At 41.8% G+C, this 24,476-nt stretch overlaps 1 protein-coding gene across 24 annotated transcripts in view; it reads left to right on the top strand.

Moving 5' to 3' along the window:
* Window positions 1–24,476, top strand: part of LOC110957580 (receptor-type tyrosine-protein phosphatase F) — a 185,782-nt gene that overhangs the window by 127,612 nt on the left and 33,694 nt on the right. For 11 of the 24 annotated variants that reach the window (XM_051953723.1, XM_051953727.1, XM_051953722.1 and 8 more), the window contains 8 exons: window positions 5,628–5,654; window positions 8,819–8,936; window positions 10,881–11,465; window positions 12,252–12,352; window positions 12,970–13,217; window positions 15,125–15,203; window positions 16,481–16,705; window positions 23,361–23,512. In XM_051953723.1, coding sequence (XP_051809683.1) covers window positions 5,628–5,654; window positions 8,819–8,936; window positions 10,881–11,465; window positions 12,252–12,352; window positions 12,970–13,217; window positions 15,125–15,203; window positions 16,481–16,705; window positions 23,361–23,512 — 1,535 coding nt within the window. The remainder of the gene's footprint in view (window positions 1–5,627; window positions 5,655–8,818; window positions 8,937–10,880; window positions 11,466–12,251; window positions 12,353–12,969; window positions 13,218–15,124; window positions 15,204–16,480; window positions 16,706–23,360; window positions 23,513–24,476) is intronic. The other 13 variants (XM_051953733.1, XM_051953737.1, XM_051953729.1 and 10 more) reach the window with 3 other exon arrangements.

Here is a 24,476-nt window from a genome sequence, read left to right as displayed (position 1 = left end):
CATTATTTTCATTCTCCACTGCTTCTCCATTGTCTGAGTTCAGGCTTCATTTCCCACATACCTAGAGACACACATGGAATTTTCTATCTGTCGTCTGCACTATCCACCCTTCACCTTTTTTAATCTTTCTCCACATGTGACATTTGACTCTAAATTGGTGCCCTGCTCCCACAGCTTTGGATTAGCTGTCATAACAAGATCCACTTTAATTCTACAGTAATAGCTATTCAATATTTTATGTGTTACATCAAGATGTGGCTCAGTGGAATTGATGCACCTCTCTTTGCAGTTTTAGCAGTAATACATATGCACTGCCTTGTTACCATGTTTATAAATTAGAGTTATTTTTCTGACACTACCCGTTACACATTAATGCTGCCTCCCCAGAATTACCTAAAGCTGTGCAACAACATGAGATGGATGAAAGATTGTAATCCTTAAGAGGGATTCAGAGATTCATGAATATCCTAAAACCAAAACCTACTCTCTCTCTCTTTTTTCTCTGTTTGAGAGAGGAGAGACCAGCTTAAGAACCTCCTTCTGATTGTTTGCCGGGAGTAACATTTGCATGAACACACATTCATTCCCACCCTCAATGGCCTTCAACAAAAGCGCTGAATTTGAACTAGTAAATGTTACCTGGCCACAGGAACACCAGAAAAAATTTTGTGTGTGTCGCTGAGCTGTGTCTGCTAATAAATGTCAGCTGTAGGTTTTAGGGAGACCAGTAGGTTGCTGGCTCAGTTCCCTTGAGTGGAGGTATTAACCCTCCTTTGCTTTGGCAAACACCCCGCTGGTCTTAACTTATTACAGAAGAGGGAGCATTGTTAAAGACACCTTGATATGATGCATCCAATGTGCTACACCTCAAGTAATGATAAGTAGGAGCTGGTGGATCTCAGTTGTGTAGACGTACATTCTGTAGTACACAAGCACAAAGAGTCATTATCCCCCGCCGGCCGTAGGCACGGAGGGGGATATTGGCGTGGGCACGTCCGTCCGTCCGTATGTCCGTACGTACGTACGTCCGCATTTCGTTTCCGGAGCATATCTCTGAAACTACTTGAGGGATTTCATTCATATTGCACCCAGGCCATCTCTATATAGTATAGATGTGCCTTTTGGGGTGTATGACCTTGACCTGATTTTCAAGGTCATAGTGAGGCACTCCAAATATTTTTTTGTTTCCGGATCATATCTCAGAAACTAGTTGATGGATTTCATTCATATTGCGCACACTAAGCCTGTTGTTAATGTAGATGTGCCTTTTGGGGTGTATGACCTTGACCTGACTGTTTTTTTTTTATTGTAGTGAAGATGTATCATTTTGTAGGTGTATCGTCCAGTATATATTATTATTTCTTGTGCTTAGAGATACTATATATAAGGCAGGGAATGTTTTAAGCGGAGCGTGTTTATTTTCACTGTTGTCAAACCCCCCAACTGACATATGAGCACATTCTTAGCATAAAATAAACATCAGGTTAGTTTTGGCCAAAGAAAGTTGAGAATGAATATACTGTACACTACCGTTTAAAAGTTTGGGGTCATCCACAATTTCATGTTTTCCATGAAAACTCACACTTTCATTCATGTACTAACATAATAGCCCAAAGGTTTTCTAATCATCAATTAGCCTTTCAACACGATTAGCTAACACAATGTACCAATAGAACAAAGGAGTGATGGTTGCTGGAAAAGATAAAAATCAGCCATTCCCAGCTAGAATAGTCATTTACCACATTAACGATGTCTAGACTGGATTTATCATTCATTTAATGTTATCTTCATTGATAAAAACATTTTCTTTCAAAAATAAGAACATTTCTAAGTGACCCCATACTTTTGAATAGTAATGTATATGACATGCTCTGACTGATACAGGAAATCCTTCCCATTTTTCTAGGCCTGGTGAAAGAGTGTGCCTTCAGCTCCCAGACACAGTCCAACCTTTGTTGTACAGCAGTAGTTTCTGGCAGCTGCTGCTGACAGTTCTTTGTTATCTGACTGTGTACTAGAGCGCTTGACAGCCAGGACAGCATCATTTGGTCTAGAAGAGTAGAAAAACATGGTGACTGCTTGTCTTCCTGGAAGTGTTCTCTTCATGTCGACATGTACGGCATGATTCTGCTTTGCGTTGTGAAAACTGAACTGAACATGACCCTACTTGTTATGCAAACAATACTCCCCGCCATGTCTCATTTGTGCCATGTTCACACAATAAACACAAAGGCACACTGTAATTTGGCGCTCAGAATTGCTCTCATGTTCCAGTGTACAGGACACCTCTCAAACACACTGTCCCTTCCCTGGCAGACACCTGAGTTTCTTCTCACGCATTCCATGTTTTTCGTCTCATATTTCTCTTCAGTTTTCTTCTTTTCCTGCCATAACCTCCTTTTGCACTCTTCCCACTAAAAAAAAACTGGTTGAGCAATTACCAGAGGCTTGCGTGCAGGTTGGTTACCCTTGATTGAGTCATCTCAACAAATTGTTTTCGGTGAGACATCACTGCGAAGTCAACCTGCAAGGACCTGTCCAGACGTCATTAAAGACTACACAGTCAGCCAACAGTCACTTATCCATGTCTGCCCAACTGGTTTTAGAACAATTCCCCCTTTTTCACACATCTTTCCATTCACATGCCCCAACAACAAGTTGAAAAAACAACAAAGATAACATGAGCATACTTGCTTTCTGCTTAGTTCAACCTTGTAGTAGGCGTTCCAGCTGGTTTGTGAGTTCATGACTCATCCTGGAGTCATGCAAATCCCACAAACACACACCTGTAATTGATGATGAATAAAAGGAAAGAAACAATTTTCTTCTATCTTGGCACATCCCACAGTGTTTCTCCTAAGAATTCCGTTAATGTGTTGTGAAATCAGTTCCATAGCCCCTCTTTCACCTGAATTGGATGCACAGTAAGCCTGCCAGGAGGAAAAGAAATATCCTAATTTTCCAGGCCTCTTACAACATACCACAACCTCACCTTAGACTTCAATCACAATTCTAAGCCCGCTGATTGAATTGCAGATCCTGTCAAATCGCTATCACCTTTCCCTTTCTCTTTGTCTCTGTGTTTCTGGCTGCTTCTCTCCTTTTCGCCCTCTCTCAGGGTTAGCTGAAATGCTGGGAGGAGAGCGAGGAGAGCTTGTCTGTGCGTGGGAGGTTTAAGCGCCTCTTTTCTTTTTCAAGCAGGAGCCCACACAGCGCCCTCATTTCCCTGCTAAATTTAAACCAGAGGCCACGTTAACAGTGTGATGTTATCGACCCCTTTGCAACCATACTTCTGTTGGAAAAGTGGCCTGAACCTGAGTTGGCAACTCCACACCACACATCTGCATCATCACTCTGAACTCCCAACAACCTTCAGGCTCATGTTTTTCATACACACATCCATAAAAATTTGCATCGTATGATGTGATTGAATTTGAAGCTATTAGCCACTGTCTGTGCATCCATACATTTTCTGCACAAGTTTGCCTTAATTCAGCACTACTTTCCAGGTTCATTTTGTTTGACCACTCATGCGTTTTTGTAGTTTGTGTGAGCGAGGCAATGCTTCACTGCCTCTACGGCCTTCAGTGCCTCAGATTGGAGTTGAATTGGAAACGGAAAAAAAAAGAAAAGAAGCAAACCGTTTCACTCCATCAATCATGACAGCTCCTTCTCTTCCACATCACTAGTTCCCCCCTCGTTCCCATTTTTATAGCCACACATCTCAGCCCATGTCATCACATTTGCATTCACCCGCCTGCAAATTATACCGCTCCGTTTCCACAAACGACGCTTATCAGCAATGATGTGTTTTCAGCTTGCGTTGGCATTGGAAATATAAATGGAGGATAATTTATAATTCTCCCATGGATTTAAGCAGAATGCAAAAGCAGTTGTGATAGAAAGGGATTAAATCCAAGATGAGATAGGAACTATTGCAAACCTTAATGTGTTCCCTGCTCTGTTGACATAGTGAGTGGAGTTGACGGTAAACAAATTAAGCAATTAGGAACATCGCAAACTGCTATTCATGGAGTTAAGTAGCAGCTGTTATTAAATGGTACTCTTTAGTGCCCTGCTATGTTAGGAAAGCATGAGGCAGCAGTTTTTGATGTGCCATGTGTCTGGTCCAGCTGTAACTGGGACCTTGTAGAAGCCGAGTTCAAGTTGCACTTAATTGGTAGGTAACAAAGACCATCCATGGGGAAGAGAAGTTAGGTCTTTATTCTTTTCATATATCAGCAGTCAATAGGTGATGATGGACACCTTCTCTCCACTGCACAACGAATCGGCAGTGTGTGACACTCGCTCACTTTGTGAAAGTCTAGCACAAATTAGCAACAGGGGAAAGATGGGTGATTAGAAAGGCAAGCACCACTGACAGATTTGTTCTGGAAATTTGTGACCACTTCACCCACATTACAAAAGTTTATACTTTATTTTTGTTCACTGATGGTATCTAGAAAAATATCTAAATTTGGCTTTCATTTTCTCAAGTTTACAGAAGTTTATCTGCCTTGGCCTGAACGCTTTGATGGAAATATCCCATATTTATTTGTAATTTAAAATTGTGAAATCCCAGTTACCCTTTTGTCTATATTTCTAGTAGAGTTAAAGGGAAGTAATCTATTTTGGGTGCACTGGACCTTTAAGAGTTATTGATGGTGAAATGCTGTTTTGCCAGTCCCTTTACCTCTTCCTGCTATCCCCTCATGTGCCAGACCTATCGCTCGCTGCTCTCCTCCATCTCTTCTCCCCAGTGATACAGTTCACCTGCAGCTGTTACAATAGCCGCACACCCTAATGATTAGATATAATTGTTTGTCAACACCATCCTCACCCTTCATTCCTCCTCAGTCCTCACCCACAACCCACCCCTTTTCTCTTCCCCAGTTTGCCCCTCATCAGTGTCAACAGTGTCATCTCTCCTGCCCCTTGTCAGGCAGGCCACTCATCAGTGAACTCTTCTGCAGTAACTGAATTGTGGAGCGCACTGCTGGTAAACCCTAGCAGTTGCGTTCTGCATCGATGGGGTTTGATGTCACAGGGCTAGCATAGCGGCACTGGTAATAGGATTTCATGCTCAGCACTGACGGAGCCCCGTGGCACAAAATGGGCTTTCACTTCCCCCAGGAATCACTTGGCCAAGCACAGTGAGCAAGGAGAATATTTTGAAAACATATTGAAATATAATGAATAAAAGACCCTCCTTCTATTCCTGTAAGGAAGGAGGAAATGCTTCACAGATTCTGTGTAGATTGTTTCATGTCAACCGTGAGATAGTTATCATGCCGAAAAGAGGTGTTCTGATTAAGACAGAGAGGCTTTTGTTGAATTTACAGGCAAACAAGGCAGTGCATCACAAACAATAATGAATTTTACAACTATTGCTCAACTGGGTTACACAATTTGGTTTTTGCCACTCAAATTGTCTTAATTCTTTGTTTTTTTAATCCTTCTCTTCCCTCACACTCCACCACACAGTTTTTTTTCTGCTGCATGAGTCTATTGACACCTACATTCATCTGTCTGCGAAAAAAAGACAAGCGCTTTTTTTCCTTGCCTGTTGTGTTGTTTCTGACTCATTTCTCTCCCCGCCCTGTGTCCTGTGTCTTCTCTCCCATCAGTGGAATATTGAGGAATCCACCGAGCATGTGAGTAACCCTCATGTGTGCTGCTGGGTTGTCTTGCAGGGCAGGCTAATCTCCCCTCTGCAATTTGGGGGTGCTGTGTGTGCTTGTGTTTGGATTACGTGTTGTGTGTGTGTAGATTTATTTCCGTATAAGCCATGCCTGTAATCCACTTGGTGTGAATCCTCATGGAAGATCATAACCCCATCATAACCACAGCAAGAGGTTTGTGCCCAAATGATTTCGTGTGTGTGTGTGTGTGTGTGTGTGTGTGTGTGTGTGTGTGTGTGTGTGTGTGTGTGTGTGTGTGTGTGTGTGTGTGTGTGTGTGTGTGTGTGTGTGTGTGTGTGTGTGTGTGTGTGTGTGCGCGTCCGTGTGTGTGCTGGTCTAAGAGCTACAATCCCAGAGCATGAGTAGTATTTTCACTGATTGTGTGAAAGTACAGTTTGCATGGAGTGCTTTCTCTCCGTTCTGAGCATACAGTGCAGTCTAAGACTGTGTGTCACCATCCCAGTGTGATGCTGACATTCATCAGGCTCGCCTAACCTGCTGTCTCCCCTACTGTTCCAGATGACATGTCTATCTAAGGGGAGGAGCTGTGTGTTTTATCAGCTCCACATATCTCCAGGATTGCCACCAGCCTTTCATGTTCTTTTCATTTGCCTGGATGGCAGCTCACAGCTCCATGGCTGTCATGCAGCCCTTTGTTATGGCTTATTACCTCGCAGACGTCATATTGCACTAGTGTGAATACAGAGCCACTTACTGGTTGTAGTCAGAAATTCAATAGAAGTCTGCCAGACTAACAAATACTGTTTTCAGTAATCAGACAAGTGCAAGTCAGTCTTTTTTAGAAAGAGGGTTTGCAGCTTTTAAGAACCCATATGAAAATTATTAATTTGAACAAGTTTCAGGGCTGGTTTTGTGAAATTTCAGAAAAAAGAAAGGAAAAAAAAAATGACAGTTACACAATCTAGTGACCACATGCAGAGGTTTATAGATGCATTTTTCCATATGTTTATATTATCAGGGCATGAGGTTTTGTTCTTTTTCCTGTTTTTATTAGTGAGCCAGCGGGAGGTGGTGTTTTTATTTGGTAGCAAGTTAAACAGAAACCTGGTTGCACTGCACAGATTCCTCCAGCTATACCCACATGGCATGAGTCAGACTTACCTCCTCTCCCTCTTCTCTTAATATGTTGATTAACACCTGACACACACAGATCTAGATGCTGTCAGAGGAGGACATCTGTTCGCATATCTTTATTATTTCTTTAGCTGCCATGTTTAGGCAACAGTAGTGTGTGTGTGCTCGGTAACCAATAAAGTGTGACAAGCCACAGACAGATGTCAACAGCAAAAACAAAAGCATGTCTTGCTGACTTATGTCTTCTTCTCATGGAGCAGGATTTTAAAATTAATTTTTCAGTTTTTATGGTCCTTATAACAACACATACAGAGATTCAAATGTGCTTTTGAAAAAAGTATCTGAGGCGAATATAATTGTTTCAACAATACTGTCCATCTTTCTCCGGGCATTTTCCACTCTAGTGAGGGTAGTGGTGTAAGAAGGCTCGTAGAGAAGAATCCATTTCTATAACTAGTCGACTTGATAATCTCTGTAATGCCCTTTGGTGCTGCTCTAAGCATTTGCTCTGAAGGAAACTTTGAAGTCTTGCTTTTTGTATTTTCTGCTGAGTTTCAAAAGTGTTACTAGACCTGAATCGACCTTGCCAGAACGGAGGGAAGAACGATCTCTGCAGCTGCCACTGCTGAGACTGTTAGACATTTAGTATGATTAAAGTAATGAGACTTCTTCTATAAAGTTAAAATGGTTTTATGATACAGTAATTTAGCATTTTTTCCCTGTCTCTCTTAAAGGCTAGTATGGGAGCACCAAATGTCCCTTAAAGAGATAGGCAGTAAAAAGCATTGTCAAACAGAGCTGGCTTATATAGACTGTTAAATGTTCTTCTATAGTGAGGAAATTAAAACTTCGTTAGTTAGAGAAACAGCATTAGGGCAAAGCCATATAATATTACAAGAGTCTAAAAAGTTTGCGAGGAGTTCCGGTAGGAAGGCTTGTAGGCATCTGTGTATTCGTCCTCTCAGTGGCCCCAGTCAGAAACAGACAACTCCAGCATGTGTGCTCAAGCCGCAGGCATTAATTTGTTCTTGAGTGTGTGCTCATGTCTGTGTGTGTCATTGTATGCGTGTGAGTGTATATGTGTCTGTACATGCATGCATAATTTTGTGTGTGTTTATATTAAATACATATATATATATATATATATATATATATATATATATATATATATATATGTACATTGGTGAGTATGTGCACTATTATACGAGTGTGTCTGTCTGTTTACATCTGGGCTTCGTTCAAGCTCAGAGTGTTTAATTCTAGTGTGTGGGTGTGTTTTTATTCAGACTGATGCAGTCTGGTGAAGTGAGTGCCAGCACTGCAGTAGGTTACCAATAACAGTGTGTTACCTCAGTTGTTTTTCTGTCTGTTTGCTCCTGACTGCTGAGTTACTGATTTGTTCAACCACCTTAGTGTGTCTGTGTTTTTGTGTAGACTGTTTGGACGTACACCCAGAGGACAATAAATACCAAGAAACTAATTTCATTTTTTTTCAAAAATGAAGTGTGTAATATCAGTTGGATGTTTATTTATCTTCAGGATATATTTCAGAGTTTTAACAACAGTCTAGCAGTCTGAAGTGTGCTATTTTGTAGGCTTCAACAGACTGCAGTGTAGTGATGATCCTAAGCTCCTCTGGGTATAATCTCTTGCTTATCCATGCAGCATGCATGAACACTGACACACTGGTGATGTTCTGGTTCATTTGGTTGGTTTGTTGGTTAATGGGTTCAGTGTGTGCCTTATAAAATGGGTGCAGGAGTTTTTCTTCTCTAAGGAAAGTTCCTGGTCCTGTATGTGTGCCTTCAAAACCTTTTTTCTGTTAATTTTTTTGTTTATAGGCAAAGTGATCAAGACACTACAAGCGGATGGAGAAGGGGTTTTAATCTTTTCATTGTTCCTTTTGGTGCTGTGTGTTTTTTCAGGGGAAAGGCGCTTGTGTGAGGGGGGTTTGTGTTTGTTTCTTTTCCCCACTGGGGAGGTTTCGCTCAGGCTCACCGATTCCTTTTAACGTTTGACCTTGTGATTTTTCCATTTTACAGGAGGCCATCATTGGTGGACTGCAGTCTGAAACCACCTACTCTGTCACTGTAGCAGCATATACCACAAAGGGAGATGGAGCTCGTAGCAAAGCTAAAGTCATCACCACAACTGGAGCAGGTCAGAAATGGTTATATCTGAGTTTTCGTGTAAAATATAGAATATCAGTTTACACTGAGGGCTGCACAGTGGAGTAGTGGTTAGCACTTTCACCTTGCAGCAAGACGATCCCCGGTTCAAATCCTGGTCTGGGCCTGCGATCTTTCTGCATGGAGTTTGCATGTTCTCCCTGTGCATGCGTGGGTTTTCTCGGGGTACCCCGGCTTCCTCCCACAGTCCAAAAATATGCTGAGGTTAATTGATTACTCTAAAGTGCCCGTAGGTGTGAATGTGAGTGTGATTGTTTGTCTGTATATGTAGCCCTGTGACAGACTGGCGACCTGTCCAGGGTGTCCCCTGCCTTCGCCCGAGTCAGCTGGGATAGGCTCCAGCACCCCCCACGACCCTAGTGAGCATAAAGCGGTGTATAGAGAATGGATGGATGTTTACACTGAATACTGTGGTATTATCTTTGAGGCTTAAACCCAGTAAGCTTTGTCTTCCTCATTCAAGAGTGTAATAGGACTGGAAGGCTGTCAAATGACTGAAACGTCATATACACTATCAGTCAAAAGTTTGGACACACTTTCTCATTCAGTTTTGATTGGTAGTGTAGTTCTAGTGGGATGTATGTTAGTTTCAGTGTGAAAGATGAATAAACCTTCCCATTGTAACCAACAGTTGAAATCCTGTGAACAAGGCTTTGAACCTATAGACAACTGAATTTGATACTGCATCTCTATAAGAATAAAATCAAAATGAGTTACCATGACAGAAATTACATGACCAAGACGTTTAAGCTTCACATTCCCTGTTTAGGTTGTATGCTATTGCATAGTCCTTACAATGGTCAGTTTTCAACAGCTCTTCTGTATATCTTTTTAAGCTATGTTTAAACCTCTGAACCTCATCTATTTTTTATTTGATTTTTTTGTCTTTGATCCTGTCATAGTTTTGCTTACTCTGGATGAAACAGCACAGCCACGGCTAGAAAGAGAGAGAAACCAGTAATGTTACAGTTACAGTGAAGTAAAGTACATATATATATATATATATATATATATTAGGGCTGGGCGATATGGCCAAAAAATAAAATCTTGGTTCTTTTAGTCATCTTGGACGATTATGATTTTAATCGATTTTTGTTGTTTCTTTGCGGTCTATTTGCTATGGCTAGTGCTAGACATGCCGCACTCCCGTAGCTGCGAGCACTTTTCCCATTGCCTCTGCCGGAGGTGCTGAAAGAGGTTAGTTGTCCTGCTACTCTTCGTTTGCAAACCTTGCACATGACTGTAGCTTGCTCTGTGTCAGTCTTGTCAAAGCCGAACCACTTCCATATAATCGATGTAACGTGAGGCCCTTTTCTCGCGACCAACTCTTAGTCTGCTGTTGTCCGCCATGACGGGGTTTAAGGAGATAAGAGGCGGAAGCAAACACCAGTGCGCAAGTCGTGAAAGGCAGAAGAAGAATCTGTATTGTTATATATTTAACCTCGCCTTGATTTTACGATTTGGCAAATTTTCAAATCGTCAGGTTTTAAAAAAGGCGAATTAATCGAATTAATTCGATTTATCGGCCAGCCCTAATGTATATATATATATATATATATATATATATATATATATATATATATATATATATATATACACATATATACTTTTTTGATTTTGGTAAATGGCTGCAATGATAGTGAAAAATTTCAAGGGGTCTGAATACTTTCCATACCCACTGTACACACATATATATATATATATATATATATATATATATATATATATATATAAGAACGTCTTGATGATTATTTATCTTGCAGATTGAAAAACGAAAAAGGGAATCAGTATTTACAAGTGTCCACAGTTGTTACCAGTACTGGAAAAAAATGGTTGCATATTTATAGATTCTGCTTATTTACAAGGGTTAGAATGAAAGTTATTAGTTTTGTCACTACTTCAATGTCTTTTTCAGTACCGGGGAAGCCTACTATGATGATCAGCACCACCATGGGCAACACAGCACTGATGCAGTGGCAGCCGCCTAAAGAAATGGTGGGGGAGCTGATGGGCTACCAGCTGCAGTACAAGCGCACTGATGAGGAAACGTATACCTCACGTGAGCTGAGGAAGACTGACGACCACTACACTGTCACTGGTCTGCATAAAGGCGCCACCTACATCTTCCGCCTGAGTGCCCGTAACCGTGCAGGCATTGGTGAGGCCTACGTAAAGGAGATCAGCACCCCTGAAGACGTGCCCTCAGGCTTCCCCTTTAACCTCAAAGTTACAGGATTGACACAATCCAGCACACAACTGACCTGGGAAGCCCCACTGCTGGCGGAAAGGAATGGCAAGATCATATACTATGTGGTGGTGTACAGGGACATAAATAGCCAGCAAAACAGCACCAACCGCACAGCTTACACAAACATGACTATCAATGGCCTTAATCCTGACACCACTTATGACATTCGGGTGCAGGCGTTCACCAGCAAGGGCGGCGGACCCCTCAGCCCCAGCATCCAGAGCAGGACCATGTCGAATGGTAGGATAAGTGGTAGGACACCTGACTAACATTTACACATAAACACTCATAACATGTTTGATTTGAAAACATATGATTCCGGTTTATTGCATGATTACGTAAACATGGGAACTGGTAGGCGGGCACTGTTATATAATCCCTCATGTACCTCTACACACATCGCCTTGCCCACATTATACAGGAGCACATGTATGGACAACATGACTTACTAATGTCTTAAATTCTTGATTACTGACTCTGTCTTTATCAGTGCCACGTTTTTCTCATCTGCCACTTAGTGTAGTACATCACTGTATTTATTGATTTACAGAGTACTAATCTTATTACACGCTGCAGCTACATTACCATGCCGCTTCATCCTGCCTCCCATTACATACAAATCTGAAGCATACCCAGCACATACCTTCTCATGCATTTTATAATCTTATAATTGTAAGATTTCTTATTTATAACCGTGCATGATGCCTATTTTAAGACACACATTGCCACTCCCACTGTGTTGCATGTTTCATACTGTGAATGTGGTGTAAAAAATGGAACAGGTTTAGACAGATGAAGGCTATTTTTGTGTGATCTGTAATCAGTCTTGAACATGATTGTTGATGTTCTTTGAACATCCCAGTGGCCCAATGTCAAGTTTGGCCATAAGATATCACCGCAGAATATTTATCACATTGTTTACTGAGGGGGGTTATTTGCTTTAAAGTAGCGTGAAATTAAATTACACACAGAGATTACATTTTGTAATGTAAAAGATGTCTTACATGTGATATTAATCAAAGAATTTTCCCATCCTAGATTTTCCCACCCTAAACTTTGGCGTCAAAGCTGTCATGAAAACATCCGTCCTTCTCACCTGGGATTTGCCACCAAACTACAAACCCCAAGCACCATTTAAGGTGAGTACCAGCCAGGTAGAAAACAAACTGGTTGATGCATTGACAAACACTAATTTGTTATATTTAAGTAGATATATATATACTACTTTGTAATATAGTTAACATTACACTTTTGATACTTAAGATAATACCATAGAGTCAATAATATAGAAATGTCGCATTACGCTAACTAGATTTTGTCATGTACTGTACATACATTTGTAATATAACTGTACTGCAGTACACTATTAACTGTTGACACTTTTGACGGGGTGTGATAGAGCTTTCCCTATTTGCACAAAAAAAAAAGAAAGTTTTATTCATGCTCATTTATAATGTGTAATAATCTGTCAAAATGGTAATATATCAATTCCCACTCCATGGTAGAGGAGCAAAGACAATTTGAAGTGTAAAAAACTATCGGATATGCATCAACAGGCAAGTGTGACACTAGAGAACAGGAGATGAAATGTCAGATGAGATGGGCACCTCCCTGAGGATGCAGCGTTTGCTTTTTTTTATATATGCGCTTTGGAGAGTTGGAAGAGAGAGTAGTGCATTTGTATGAACAATATACATACTGTGTGTGTGCTACCTTATACCACAACTCCTAAGTTTTCCCCTATGTGTGCTTACAGATCTTGTATAACCAGCAAAGCGTGGAAGTGCAGGGAAACCTGAAGAGAAAACTAATCACACAGCTGCAACCAGACACCGACTACTCTTTCGTACTGACAAGCAGAGGCAACATTGCTGGAGGTCTACAGCAGCAGGTGTCCATTCGCACTGCCCCAGACCTGATCAAGACCAAGCCTAGCACACATCAGGCTCAAGGTGGCAAGATGACAATCAACCTGCCCAAGGTCCAGACCACCACACGTGTCAGGTCAGTCAAACGGGACTGAACACATGCTTGCTTAGATTCTGCGCCTTAATCCACCACTACAGTATAATTGGTGTTAACCGGCAGAGTTCTTTTTATTTTTTATTAGCATAAAGGATATACACCCCATGTCAAAAGTTTTAGTACACTGTCTCATTCAAATAAAGTAGAACCTGTCCTATAACTTTTGACAAGGGGTGTATTTCATCATATGGACGTGATCAGGGCAGGACTGTGATCATTCATGTAAAGTTTCAGGCAGATTGGAGCATGTTCAGGGCATTTACACAGCATTTGAAATTTCATGGTGAAGGATCAAAATTCCAGAGGCCGCCACGGACACACCCTTTGACTTTGGAAAAAGATTTTAATAACTTTGGCTCATTAAGGCCTCCTGTATGTACTGGCCAAATTTGAGGTGAATTGGAGTTTCCCCCTAGGAGGAGTTCGCTCTAGAAAAAAATGAAAAATGGGCAAAATCTGACATTCAACGCAAAATAGCTCACTTCCTGTTGGGTTTGGAAAGTGGCTGTCAATGACTTTTTTGTTCAGCCTGATGTGCTGCATATGTGTACCAAATTTGGTACACATATGCAGTGTCCTAACTTTTGACAGGGGGTGTAGATATAAAAAGCTTAAATTTTTGATCACTACAAACAACACTGTTAATAACTGTTTTCGGGACTTGTTTGTGTCTATGGGCCTCACAACTAGTTGCTGTCAAAAAGCATCATAATTTGGGAGCTAATTAATGTACAACTTACCGGTGTACAGTTTGGTACTTAAGCTGTACGTTGGCAGAAAAGAAGGACCTGCAGCGTGTCGTCAAGACGGCTCGGTGGATTGTCGACTCCCCACTCCAAAAGCTGAGTGATATCTACTCAAGGCGACTCCACAGACGAGCTGTCAACATCAGAATAGACCCCTCTCAGCCCAGTCACCCCCTATTCACCTCCCTCCCCTCAGGCAGACTCAGAACCATGTGGCTATACCTGTGGGGACATTTGGTCCCCACAGGTATAGCCAGAACCTGGGCACACACATACAAAGGCACATCTGTCTACTGCGAGTGTACGCAATTGATTGGTAAAAAGATTACAGGGCTGTCAGGCCTGGCCATGGTCCAGGACAGATTGACAGGCAAAGAGTGCAGGTAATTGGGGATGGGAGAGTTTAGGGGAGTGTATGTGTAGGTGACAGTACAGGGGGTGAGGAATCTTGTTATATGTCCTCTTCCACTACCAGATGTGAATGACTGTTGAATCTCAGTCCAGAACTAGAAAGAAACTTTGAGTTCCAGCAACTTCGACTGTCAGCAGCAACGGATTTTACAAGTAGTTGTAATGGGGCAAGAACTTTTAGCTAAGAGAAGATAGATTGGGGCAGTACACTGGAGAGACAGCAACAGCTATCACATAAACACACACACAGATGTATGTGCATTGTGTTTTCCCAAGCACGCTCCTTCATTCATTACCTGCCTCCTTACCTTGACTTTAAACTCCTAAATGTCTTTCTAATGTCTCTCTAAAGCTTCTATTTTGGCCTTTATGATGACAGCAGTAAAAGAAAATACACACTGGCTGGTCCTATTAACCTACGGTATCCTATGGGGATCTCTATTAGCTGCAGGCTTCCCTCAGTGGGATAGTGTTTGTTCCAGTCTACATGGCAGATGTTCTTAGTGATTAGCCATTAATTGGAGAATGCAGTGCCAATCTGCTGGTGTTCGACCTTGCTTGGACCCACTTGTGTAACACTCAAATATTGAATTCAGCCCAACAAGCCTCACAGTGAAAGTATGTCTTCTAAAGGTTTTGACTGTTATCAATTTGCTTGGACGACTTTGATCTCAGCGTGTATGTGCTTCAGTCAGTCTGTCTTAACACAGGCTTTATTTTTCTTGGCAGGTGGTACTACATCGTGGTGATGCCGGTGTCTCAAGCAACACGGCAGTTGAACAATCCAGACGAGATGGACCTGGATGAGGTGAGTGCCAATCGGTGGCTGCCTGGTGAATGTGCCAGGTCAGGGGTCACAAACAGCGTCTTTTGTTCCAACGGGATAGTCACTGGTTGTTGCTAATTACCTCTACCCTCCTGGGCTTAGGAAGGAAGAGGTGGTGGGACAGGGACATTTTGAACAATGACTCACTCTGGGAGGTGGGGAGTGTCCTGACTGGCTGCCAGTTCTGCAGACAGTGCCCATCTGTTGATTCTAACAGCTTGCATGCACAGAGAATAATCTTAATCTTATATTACTATTTGTGTAGCTTTTAAGCCATCAAACTTTATAGAGTACCTTCCAAAGCAGTAGTTGCAAATTATTGCCCTACCTTCATATTTTTCTTTATTGTCCCCATGATTTGGGTTTGTCAAGCAAGGACAAAGTTTTACATGAGGTATTCAAATGAGGATAAAGATTTATGACTGCTTTATTATATATTGAATAAAGGTGTTCCTTGTCCATGAGGGAATTTAAGCTAAATGGCATGTCTAAATGTTAATAGCATAATTTTTAAGTAAACTGTGAGGCTCGTTGGTTTGGATCACTATTGTTCAAGCTCCCTGTAGAAATACCAGGAAAAGACTGAGATAGAGAGAGAGAGAGAGATGGGACTCCCTGAGTCATTAAACACTGAGCAGGCCATTGTCTCCTCCCTCCGACATAATGATTTAATAAAGCTACATCTGGTGGAGCACATGAGACATCACTGACAGAAAACAAAATGCTGCTGAAAACACAATGCCTCAGTGCTGTATGCTGCTGCTCATTTATTAACCAGGCTGGCAGTCATGCTGAGATTGTGTGCAAGAGCAAGCGTTAATTGCTCACTTCGTGGCTTGGCTGCAATTGTTGTCGTTATATCACTGTGCAATGGGCATTTTAGCTGAGTGAAATTATTATCCCTTATTTCAAGGCATACTACAAACCAGACCTGGACATATAGTGTAAATGATAACTCGTGATTTTTTATGAGATTCCCAGAGTCAATAAAACAGAGGAAATTTGGTTGCTGTGTTGCACATTAATACATTTTATTTCCAACTACAACCCATGAAGACATTTTCTCCAAAGTCCCAATGATTGCAATGAAGAGTGAGCCCTTTGCCTTCCTGTTAGAGTGTGATGGAGTTAATTTAATCTCTTTATTATTGGGAAATTTCTTTCTCCTTGCTCCTCCTGCTAGGATGACAGAGGTCAGGGCCGCTTGACTCTCTATTGCCAATTTTGAGTATAACCTTTGCACTCTTCCTCTTCTTCAGCTGCTCAAGTCAAGTGAAGGTCCTGTCCTAAGACGCCGACGTCACCTGGATTCCTCTAAGCCTTACATTGCTGCCAAGTTGGCTTCATTGCCAGTCAGCTTTACACTGGGCGATGAGAAGAGGTACAACGGCTTCTACAACAAACCCCTAACCAGCCAGCAGGAGTACCTCTGCTTTGTCCTGGCTGCACTTCGATATGAAGGGACAGACAACACTGCTAATTACGTAAGACACACACACTGAGTAGAATGCTGATTTACTTATTGAGTTGTGATCATCATATTTGGCAAGAATACTCTTATCAGTTTCTAAGAAAAGCTGTATTTTAAATGGAATTTGTCTGATCCTGTTCTGTATTTCTGTATGTGTTTGGACAATGTTTTAAGTGTGTCAACCATCCTGTCCCAAGACTTTTCCAAAAGGGCAGTGGCCAACCAAACAGTTTTTTTTTTAATGCCAGTTACCCTCTAATATGGCTGCCATTAAAAGTCATTGCAGCTTGTACTAAGAACTGCGTTATCAGTTGACAATGACATCAGAGATCCAGCTTTGCTATTTCGGCAGCCAGCAGGCCTTGTGCAGATCTCTTTACAATGCTAATATAAGACTCTTGGCTTTCTATGTGGAGGCCCCATGCGTTCGTCAAACAGCACTAACACTAAGGCTCAACTCTCTATGGAATGGTCTGGAGTAAACTTCACTGCAGGAAGAATAAGAGTCTGCGATTGCTCAGGGTTCTTCCACTGCCCGGGACATGCATATTCAGTAGTTGGGCTCTGGGCGACCGCAGAGAAGCAGGGCGCGAGTGCTCCATGTCCAAAACCAAATCCCAGACTTTTCACCTTTTTCTCTTCACTCTTTCCTCTAAGCTCCTTTTTCCTTTGCTCTCCCTGCTTCTCTACATCTCTCTCCCTCTCCACATCTTTTTCTACCATGAAGACAGCAGACGAGATTGATTAGTGCAGCTGGAGTTAAGAGGCAGACGAGGGCCTGGTCACAGGGCCTTGAGAATCTATAAAGTAGGTCTGATTCCCTTGAAATGCTGCTTTACATGTCCCTAAAGCCCCCCCCCCCCCCCCCCCCACACACACACACACACACACACACACACCCGTAATCCCCCTACTCCTTCACTCGGAGAAGGACATGCAAAAGAGGCTATAGTGGGCAGCAATGATGTACTTTACTTCAAAGGAGATGCTTAAATCCCATCACTGCACAACACTTTCTGTACCTGCAAGACACACCATGTTGGATCAGTATTGCTCAAGATTTGTCTTCTTTCTGTGTCCTCCCCCTCCTTAAAATATGTTACACCCACCTACCTTTAAACTTGGTTGCTTGGATCAATCGGAGCTCATTCACAGGATGAGTTAATCAGTGTGTTTTCCTTCACTTCAGTAGCCTGACTATTGAAAGCTTTCTGCCCTATTTTTTGAAATGCCAAGCAAGCAATATGAGATGGTAAATTGGGTAAGAAATTAACACAAACTTGGCTATTAAGGCTGCATTGCATTTTGAACCATCTATTGACAAAGAGGCATGTCCCACAGTCAAACATCTTACTCGTGCTACTCTTAGAATTGGGATTTTACAACTCACCTAAGGTTTTTGAACTGGTACATGACAAACACCTTAGACAGAGAATGTGTCACTGTGGCAAGGATCAAAGTAAAGGTTATTATTAGGTCAGCAATATGGAAAGCTAAAAGCTACAAGTAAATAAGCTAACTGCTACTGATGAAACAAAATCAGACAGATATGCACACAATGAGGAAAGACTCAGTTTCTTTGCTACAGAATGTGTCCTCTCACTGAACTATCAAAACGCTCTGAATAAGACAAACCTCTTCGGGCTGCAGCATCACGCTGTCCCACAAATTCACCAAAAATATGCCACCCTTGATTCAAAAATACAATAAGAGATTAAAAAAAAACTCTAAGAACTGACTTGCTTTGTATAATAAGCATAACATAGATTTACAGTAACAAGATTATTACAGTGTAAGTAAACACCTTGAGTTTCTCATTCTTCCTAGCCTGATTTTTTGTGTGCATTTAAACGCACTGAACTGTGAGATGGCTACTGCTGGCAGGCTGTCATTGATTGCTGCACAGATCCCCTAACTGCACTCTTTGGGAAACTTAGATTCCACAGCAGTGTTTGTTTTTGTCACCCCCAACGCAGCACTTGTAAATGTTTATTACCAAACACATGGGTACAGTAGATAAAAGTGTGCATCAAGATCGAGTTGTTGGCAGAAAGTGCCTCAAGCAGGATCTTCACCAGACCCAAGAGAATAAGACAACAAGTACTGGAATAAATGACTTGTGTCTTTACTACACTTCTTCACCACCACCCAAACTTCCCCAGCGTAGATCAAACAAGACTGCCAGGGTTTAATAAGCCCTCGTATATCAATGGCCACAAGCAGCCAGTAGTAGTTGGAGGGAGGAAGAGAAGGAAGGAAAGCAAAGGGGGGATGAGAGAGACAAAGGAGAAGTGAGTGTGCCTTCATGTCTCCCCAGCACCCAAGGCAGATAAACAAGCCGGGGGAAGTGTGAAATGGGATGATAGATGCTGGGTGTGTATAAACAGTATCATTTAATGCGAGAAGAGAGTGAGGGAGGGAGGTAGCATGAAATATTGTGTGATGTGAGACGAGAGGAGAGGTGGTGTTGGAGAGAGGCAAAGCGGATAGGAAAACTTTTGTCTTGAGCCCTGTCCAGCCTGTGAAGCTTGGATGAGAGAAAAGTTCACTGGTGCTAGAGGAAGAGATTGTACTAGTGTGTGGTTCTCATTTGATAAGGGAAAGGTAAGCTTCTGGCACAGAGAGAAACCCAAACAGAGAGTGTTCAGATGTGTTAACCACAGGTTGCCATTTGCAAAGCTATCCAGGCATTTATATTCTACTCACTCTAAAGAAGAATTGGTTTTGTAAGACTAATTCTGTTGGTGCTCTGAGCTCAAAACACCCTTAACTTGGAAGAGCAGCTTCTTTGATATTTAAAATGCTTTGACAAACAGTATCAAGGGAGAAATACAAAAAAAACAACGTTACTTTTTTCTAGTAGGTAACATAAGGATTTTCAAAGGGTGGTAGGATTATTGGCAACATCGATGGGATTCTATGTTCAACTCTGCTGTGTCACTTCCGCTCCTAGAGGCATCTCCCTCTAGCAATGCCTCCAGATATCTGATGGTTGGTATTCAGACAGCTAGAGGAATAAGTGCAATTTCTGGTGCTGAACAGGAAGAGGAGTATGCAAGTCAATGAAAAAAGGCGTAGAGGGAGAAGTATAGGACCAAAGAGAGGGGTCATCATACAGGGTAGACTAGACCCTCCAGCCACATTTCTGTTTCTCGTAGATAAAGGCATACTCACACATACTATCATCTTTCTCATACACTTTTTGTACCTTTATGTTTTGTCTCTGTCTCTTCCCCCTTCCTCTCTCTATCTTTGCCCGTGTCATGTAGCAATGTGGAGCGTGTGGGCTACCCATCCTTCCTGGGGAGACAGAGAGTGCGGCAGATGCATAATAGGCATCTTTGCATGTTTGTTTGTTTGTCTGGCGCACACCCTACGGCTTATTTAAGCCACTTTTGGAGAGTCAGAAAGCTAGCAGGGTCAACGGCAAGTTGAAACAAATGTGCCTGTACTGCACATAGCAGATTCTGTGCTCAGGGGATGGCAGAGCAGCAGCTGACTGTGGAAGCTGTGTAGCCCACGGGCCAGATAGCAAACTCGATATACTGCTACTATCATAACACCTCAGCCTCGGTCTGTCTCACTCTGTCTTCTCATTCTCTGCCATCTCTCATCACCCACTCTCTCTCTTGTTCACTTACTGTGTCTCAGACAAACACTTACAATAATGCACACACACTCAGCGGCTGTGACCCAGACAAACAGATTCACTTGTGGAAGCTCAGAGGAGTTTGAGAAAAGACTCAGAAAAAATGATGTTCCATGTATGCTCTCTCTCTCTGTATTTTTTTTATCTCCAGGGATGAAGTTTAATAGAATTTTATCAAATCTGTATCACATACAGATTTGGTCTAATTCTCTTTCTGAATTTGATTGCTTTATGAGATGAATTTAGATTCAGCTCTCCTACTTCTGTAATCACTTTTTTGTGGATGGAAGAGATGCTTCAGCTGACTGAAAATATCTTCTGCAGATGTCCTTTAAAGGCATTAGAGGAGATTTAATTTCCTACGACTTTGAACGTAGCATGCGCTTGCGCACATACAACCTCTCCCTCACCCCCCTCTAACCTCCCCCCTCTTAATATTTACGAAGAAACGCCCCCCTCCAGAAACTTGTGTAGCACTCATGAAGTTGTCTTTTACGGCTGGGTCCCCCTGGATCTTTAGCTGCCATTATGTAAAAAAAGATGAGCAAAACAAGTCGCCAGCTAGCTATGAAGCTATACCAAAGCAACACATACAGAAAACACGTAAGTCCAAGGCGTACGTAATCTACGTAACTAGGCCTGAGCCAGAAGATTTTTGATTGACAGGAAAGGGAGCAAACCAAATGCCTCGGTCCAAGCGCTTTGATTGGCTGATGTTTTTCAGGTCCTGCCATGTCCACAGTTATTTTTTTAATTTTTTATTCTTTTAGAGACCACACATACAAGTCCACTAAAGGTCAGTATATTCATTTTATGTGAATCAGACAAATTAAACAAAAAAAAACATCCTCCATAATGCCTTTAATATTAATTCACTACAGTTGAGACATTTCAGATGACAAAAGTAATAGTCAACAGAGGTTATAAATGCAAAGATTGCTGCCTGACTCTTTTATACGTTTGTCCTAAGTACTTAATGACAGAGTAATGATTCTATATATACCTCTCTCATGGCAAATTTAACCCGTGTTCACACTGTACACAGAAACACACACTGATTCAGAGTGGTAGGAGATACATTTATGTCTCTTACTGTCTTTGACTCACTTCCAGGCTCACACATTCCTTCACTGCACCATTGCTCCATTGTGATACCGCTCTGCGAGGGCAGAGGCATTAGGGGCTGCGTGACTGAGCTTTTATCTGATATTAGGGCCGTTCAAATGGATGATCCCACTGCTTCGCCGTGACCAACAGACAAAAAGCCCTCTCTTTTTGTTCAGCCCTCTCTTCTGCTTTTGCTCTTCCTCCCTTATCCTTCACTGAAAGCACAGCTGCAGTCATTTGTTACACCAGTAAAGAAAAAAGAAAAAAAAAACTTTTTCCCAGGATTCCCTGCAGGGCCATATCCTACAGCATTTTTTGGTCCCTCCCAGAAGAACAGGAAGCCTTGTGGTGTCATCACACCAGCAGCGTCCCATCGCTGTGCCATTTCTCTTTGTTCTTAGATAATAGGTTTGTCCCAAAGGAACGCAGATTGGGAGAGAGCTCGTCTCCTATGCCTGGTGTGTGTATCTGTGTGAGACACCAAGACAAATGAAAAACATTGCTGCAGTAAACTACTGCTCTCATATGAAAATATTACTTTTTTCACTTTCTAGCTTGAGTTATCTTGTGTCTGTGCATGCTGGTTAAGACGAACATGATTTAGACACGCTGTAGCGCACACACATAGTGTAAATTATTCCAGCAGTTGCCCAAGAGTATGAGAGATAACAGAACTATTTGACAGAGCACAGAACTCTTTGAGCTCATCGCAGCTTATCTTTCCAATTAATATCTGCCTGTGTGCCAAAGAGCAGGCTGCTGTGCAGCTAATGATCCGGATTACTGCTGCCTGCTGCCCCACCACTCCCGCTGCATCCTGGGAGCCCAATTCTCTTCGAGGTCTACGATCTGTTACCTATACCCCTCCGCACACCCCACTCCCTTCCAGGACCTGCAACTCCTGTCGTCGTTCAATAGGAGGCATGCTGAGCTCTAATGACAGATACCTTGCACCTCCCTTTCTCTTTCTCAACTGTCAGCTTGCTCTCCTGCAGTTGGACTTCCTCTTCTCCACTTTTCTAAGAGTACCATACTGCATTGCCTCATCTGCCCATTCTTCACCTATATCCCTGCGTCCCCCCTCCTCTCATTCATTTGAAGATGTGGAGTAGAAAGACGTCTCATTTACAACCAAGGTGGAAACGCACCTTCACCGTCACCTCCTCCTTCTCTTCCGTCACGGTGTGAACACTAATGAAGAAGAGATGAGTCCTCTCCTGTGCCCCCATTTATCTCAGCAATGAAGGGACATGCACACTTATCCCTGCCTCTCTGTCTCTACCTCTCTCACTCTCTTGTCTCTCACTTGCTCAGTCATCAGCTGCTTCTGTTTCCTCTAACGGAATGCACTGCTCTAATAAAAATATAATAGCTTCATTGGCCCAGATGGTTATTGTTGTTAAGTGTCATTTGAGTTGAGTAGATAGCTTTATTGCTTGTTCTACTGAAGTTTTGAATGGTGGTATATTTCTAGCACAACATAACTTGGTTATCGGAGGGCCAGAAACAAGAAATCTGCAGTCAGATATTTTCTCTACCCTGATCAAAGTAGACTTAACTAATATTATATTTTATGTATTTTATTGTTTCAAATATTGCTACTTTAGCCAAGGAAAATAAATCACTTTGATTTTTTTCTTTATCTCCTCTTGATTAATGAGTCTGATCGAGATTTTAACTCTGTGCAGAATTGTAAAATGTTAGAAGCGTGCTACCATTCTTGTTATCTCTCATTTCAGCACTTTCTTCCTGGGATGTTGGAGATTCTTTTGTAATATTAGGCAGCATATTAGCATCCTTAGGAATCCGGATTATATTGAGATTGGATGGAAAAATATTGCACACATATTAGAAATATAAGATGACATAACTCTCATGCACCTGTCCTTTCCCTCTTCTTTTTTTCCTACAGATGACATTTTCAGCCAGTCCCTACTCAGACCCAATCCAGGTCACACCAAGTCCTCAGGGGATGGAGCAACCTGAAATGTTGTGGGTCATGGGCCCAGTGCTGGCTGTGGTCCTCATCGTCATCATTGTCATCGCCATCCTACTCTTTAAAAAGTAAGTCTTTAAGAGATACTCTTTAAGAAGCTTTTGTTTATTAGTACGTCTGCTCTGTGTGCTTGAGGCTGAACTTCAGTGACACTTGTGATTCTAGGTTTCTTTTGGTTGCATCAGGAATGATAATGAGACATGCTCCCTTCTGCCACTTGCACCAGCCTGCTCACACACTTAACTGTAACATCTGATTTTCTTACCATAATATACAGTGTAATGGGAGAGGTACCTAAAGCAAATTGATTTATGTTTCAGACAAAGGATTTTGGCCCAGCTGGCCCCAGTTTAAAACAATACTATAAGTAGTATCAGTTGAAATGGCAGCTGACATTGCCTCACTAATAAAAAGCACAGCTTAGCTGTCAAAAGCTCTTAGTTAGGAGTGAGAAATGTGTTTTGGCCAACACCATTGGTCATTTCAAGTAAGAAACAGAGGGCTGCAACAGAGGGCTTAACTAAAAGCTCAGTCAATATTTCTTTAAAGCGCTTCAGTAGCCACTGTGCAGCACTGATTACAGACCAAGGTGTTTGGGAGGAACAGCCAAATGTGGAATGATCTAACTCATGGCAAAACAATTAGCTCATCAGCAACAAACAACAAATGTGATGATTTTACTAAAAACTGCAAAACATTTGATAGTTTCTATTTGTAAGATATGAGAAATTTCAGCTTTTCTTTGCTTTATGTCTGTACAGATTGAACATCTTTGAGCTTTAGACTGTTGGTCAGACATAAATTTATGTTACCTCAGGATCTCAGACAACATTACGGATGTTTCTCTTTATTTCATATACCATGTGATTAATTATACAAATAATAGACACTAGAGAGAAATAAGTGAGAAATTCATTGATCTGGTTACAAAACAGTTTGCCTGCAATTAAGGATTTCTCTCTTCTTCTAAAACTTGTGGAAGAGTAATTCTTCATTCTACAAAGTGATCATTAGAAGATACACACAACTAAT

This window comes from Acanthochromis polyacanthus, chromosome 9 (genome assembly GCF_021347895.1).
Source record: "Acanthochromis polyacanthus isolate Apoly-LR-REF ecotype Palm Island chromosome 9, KAUST_Apoly_ChrSc, whole genome shotgun sequence".
Classification (NCBI taxonomy): Eukaryota; Metazoa; Chordata; class Actinopteri; family Pomacentridae; genus Acanthochromis; species Acanthochromis polyacanthus.
The sequence above is the reverse complement of the archived record's forward strand: the minus strand, read 5'-3'. Positions and strand labels throughout refer to the sequence as shown.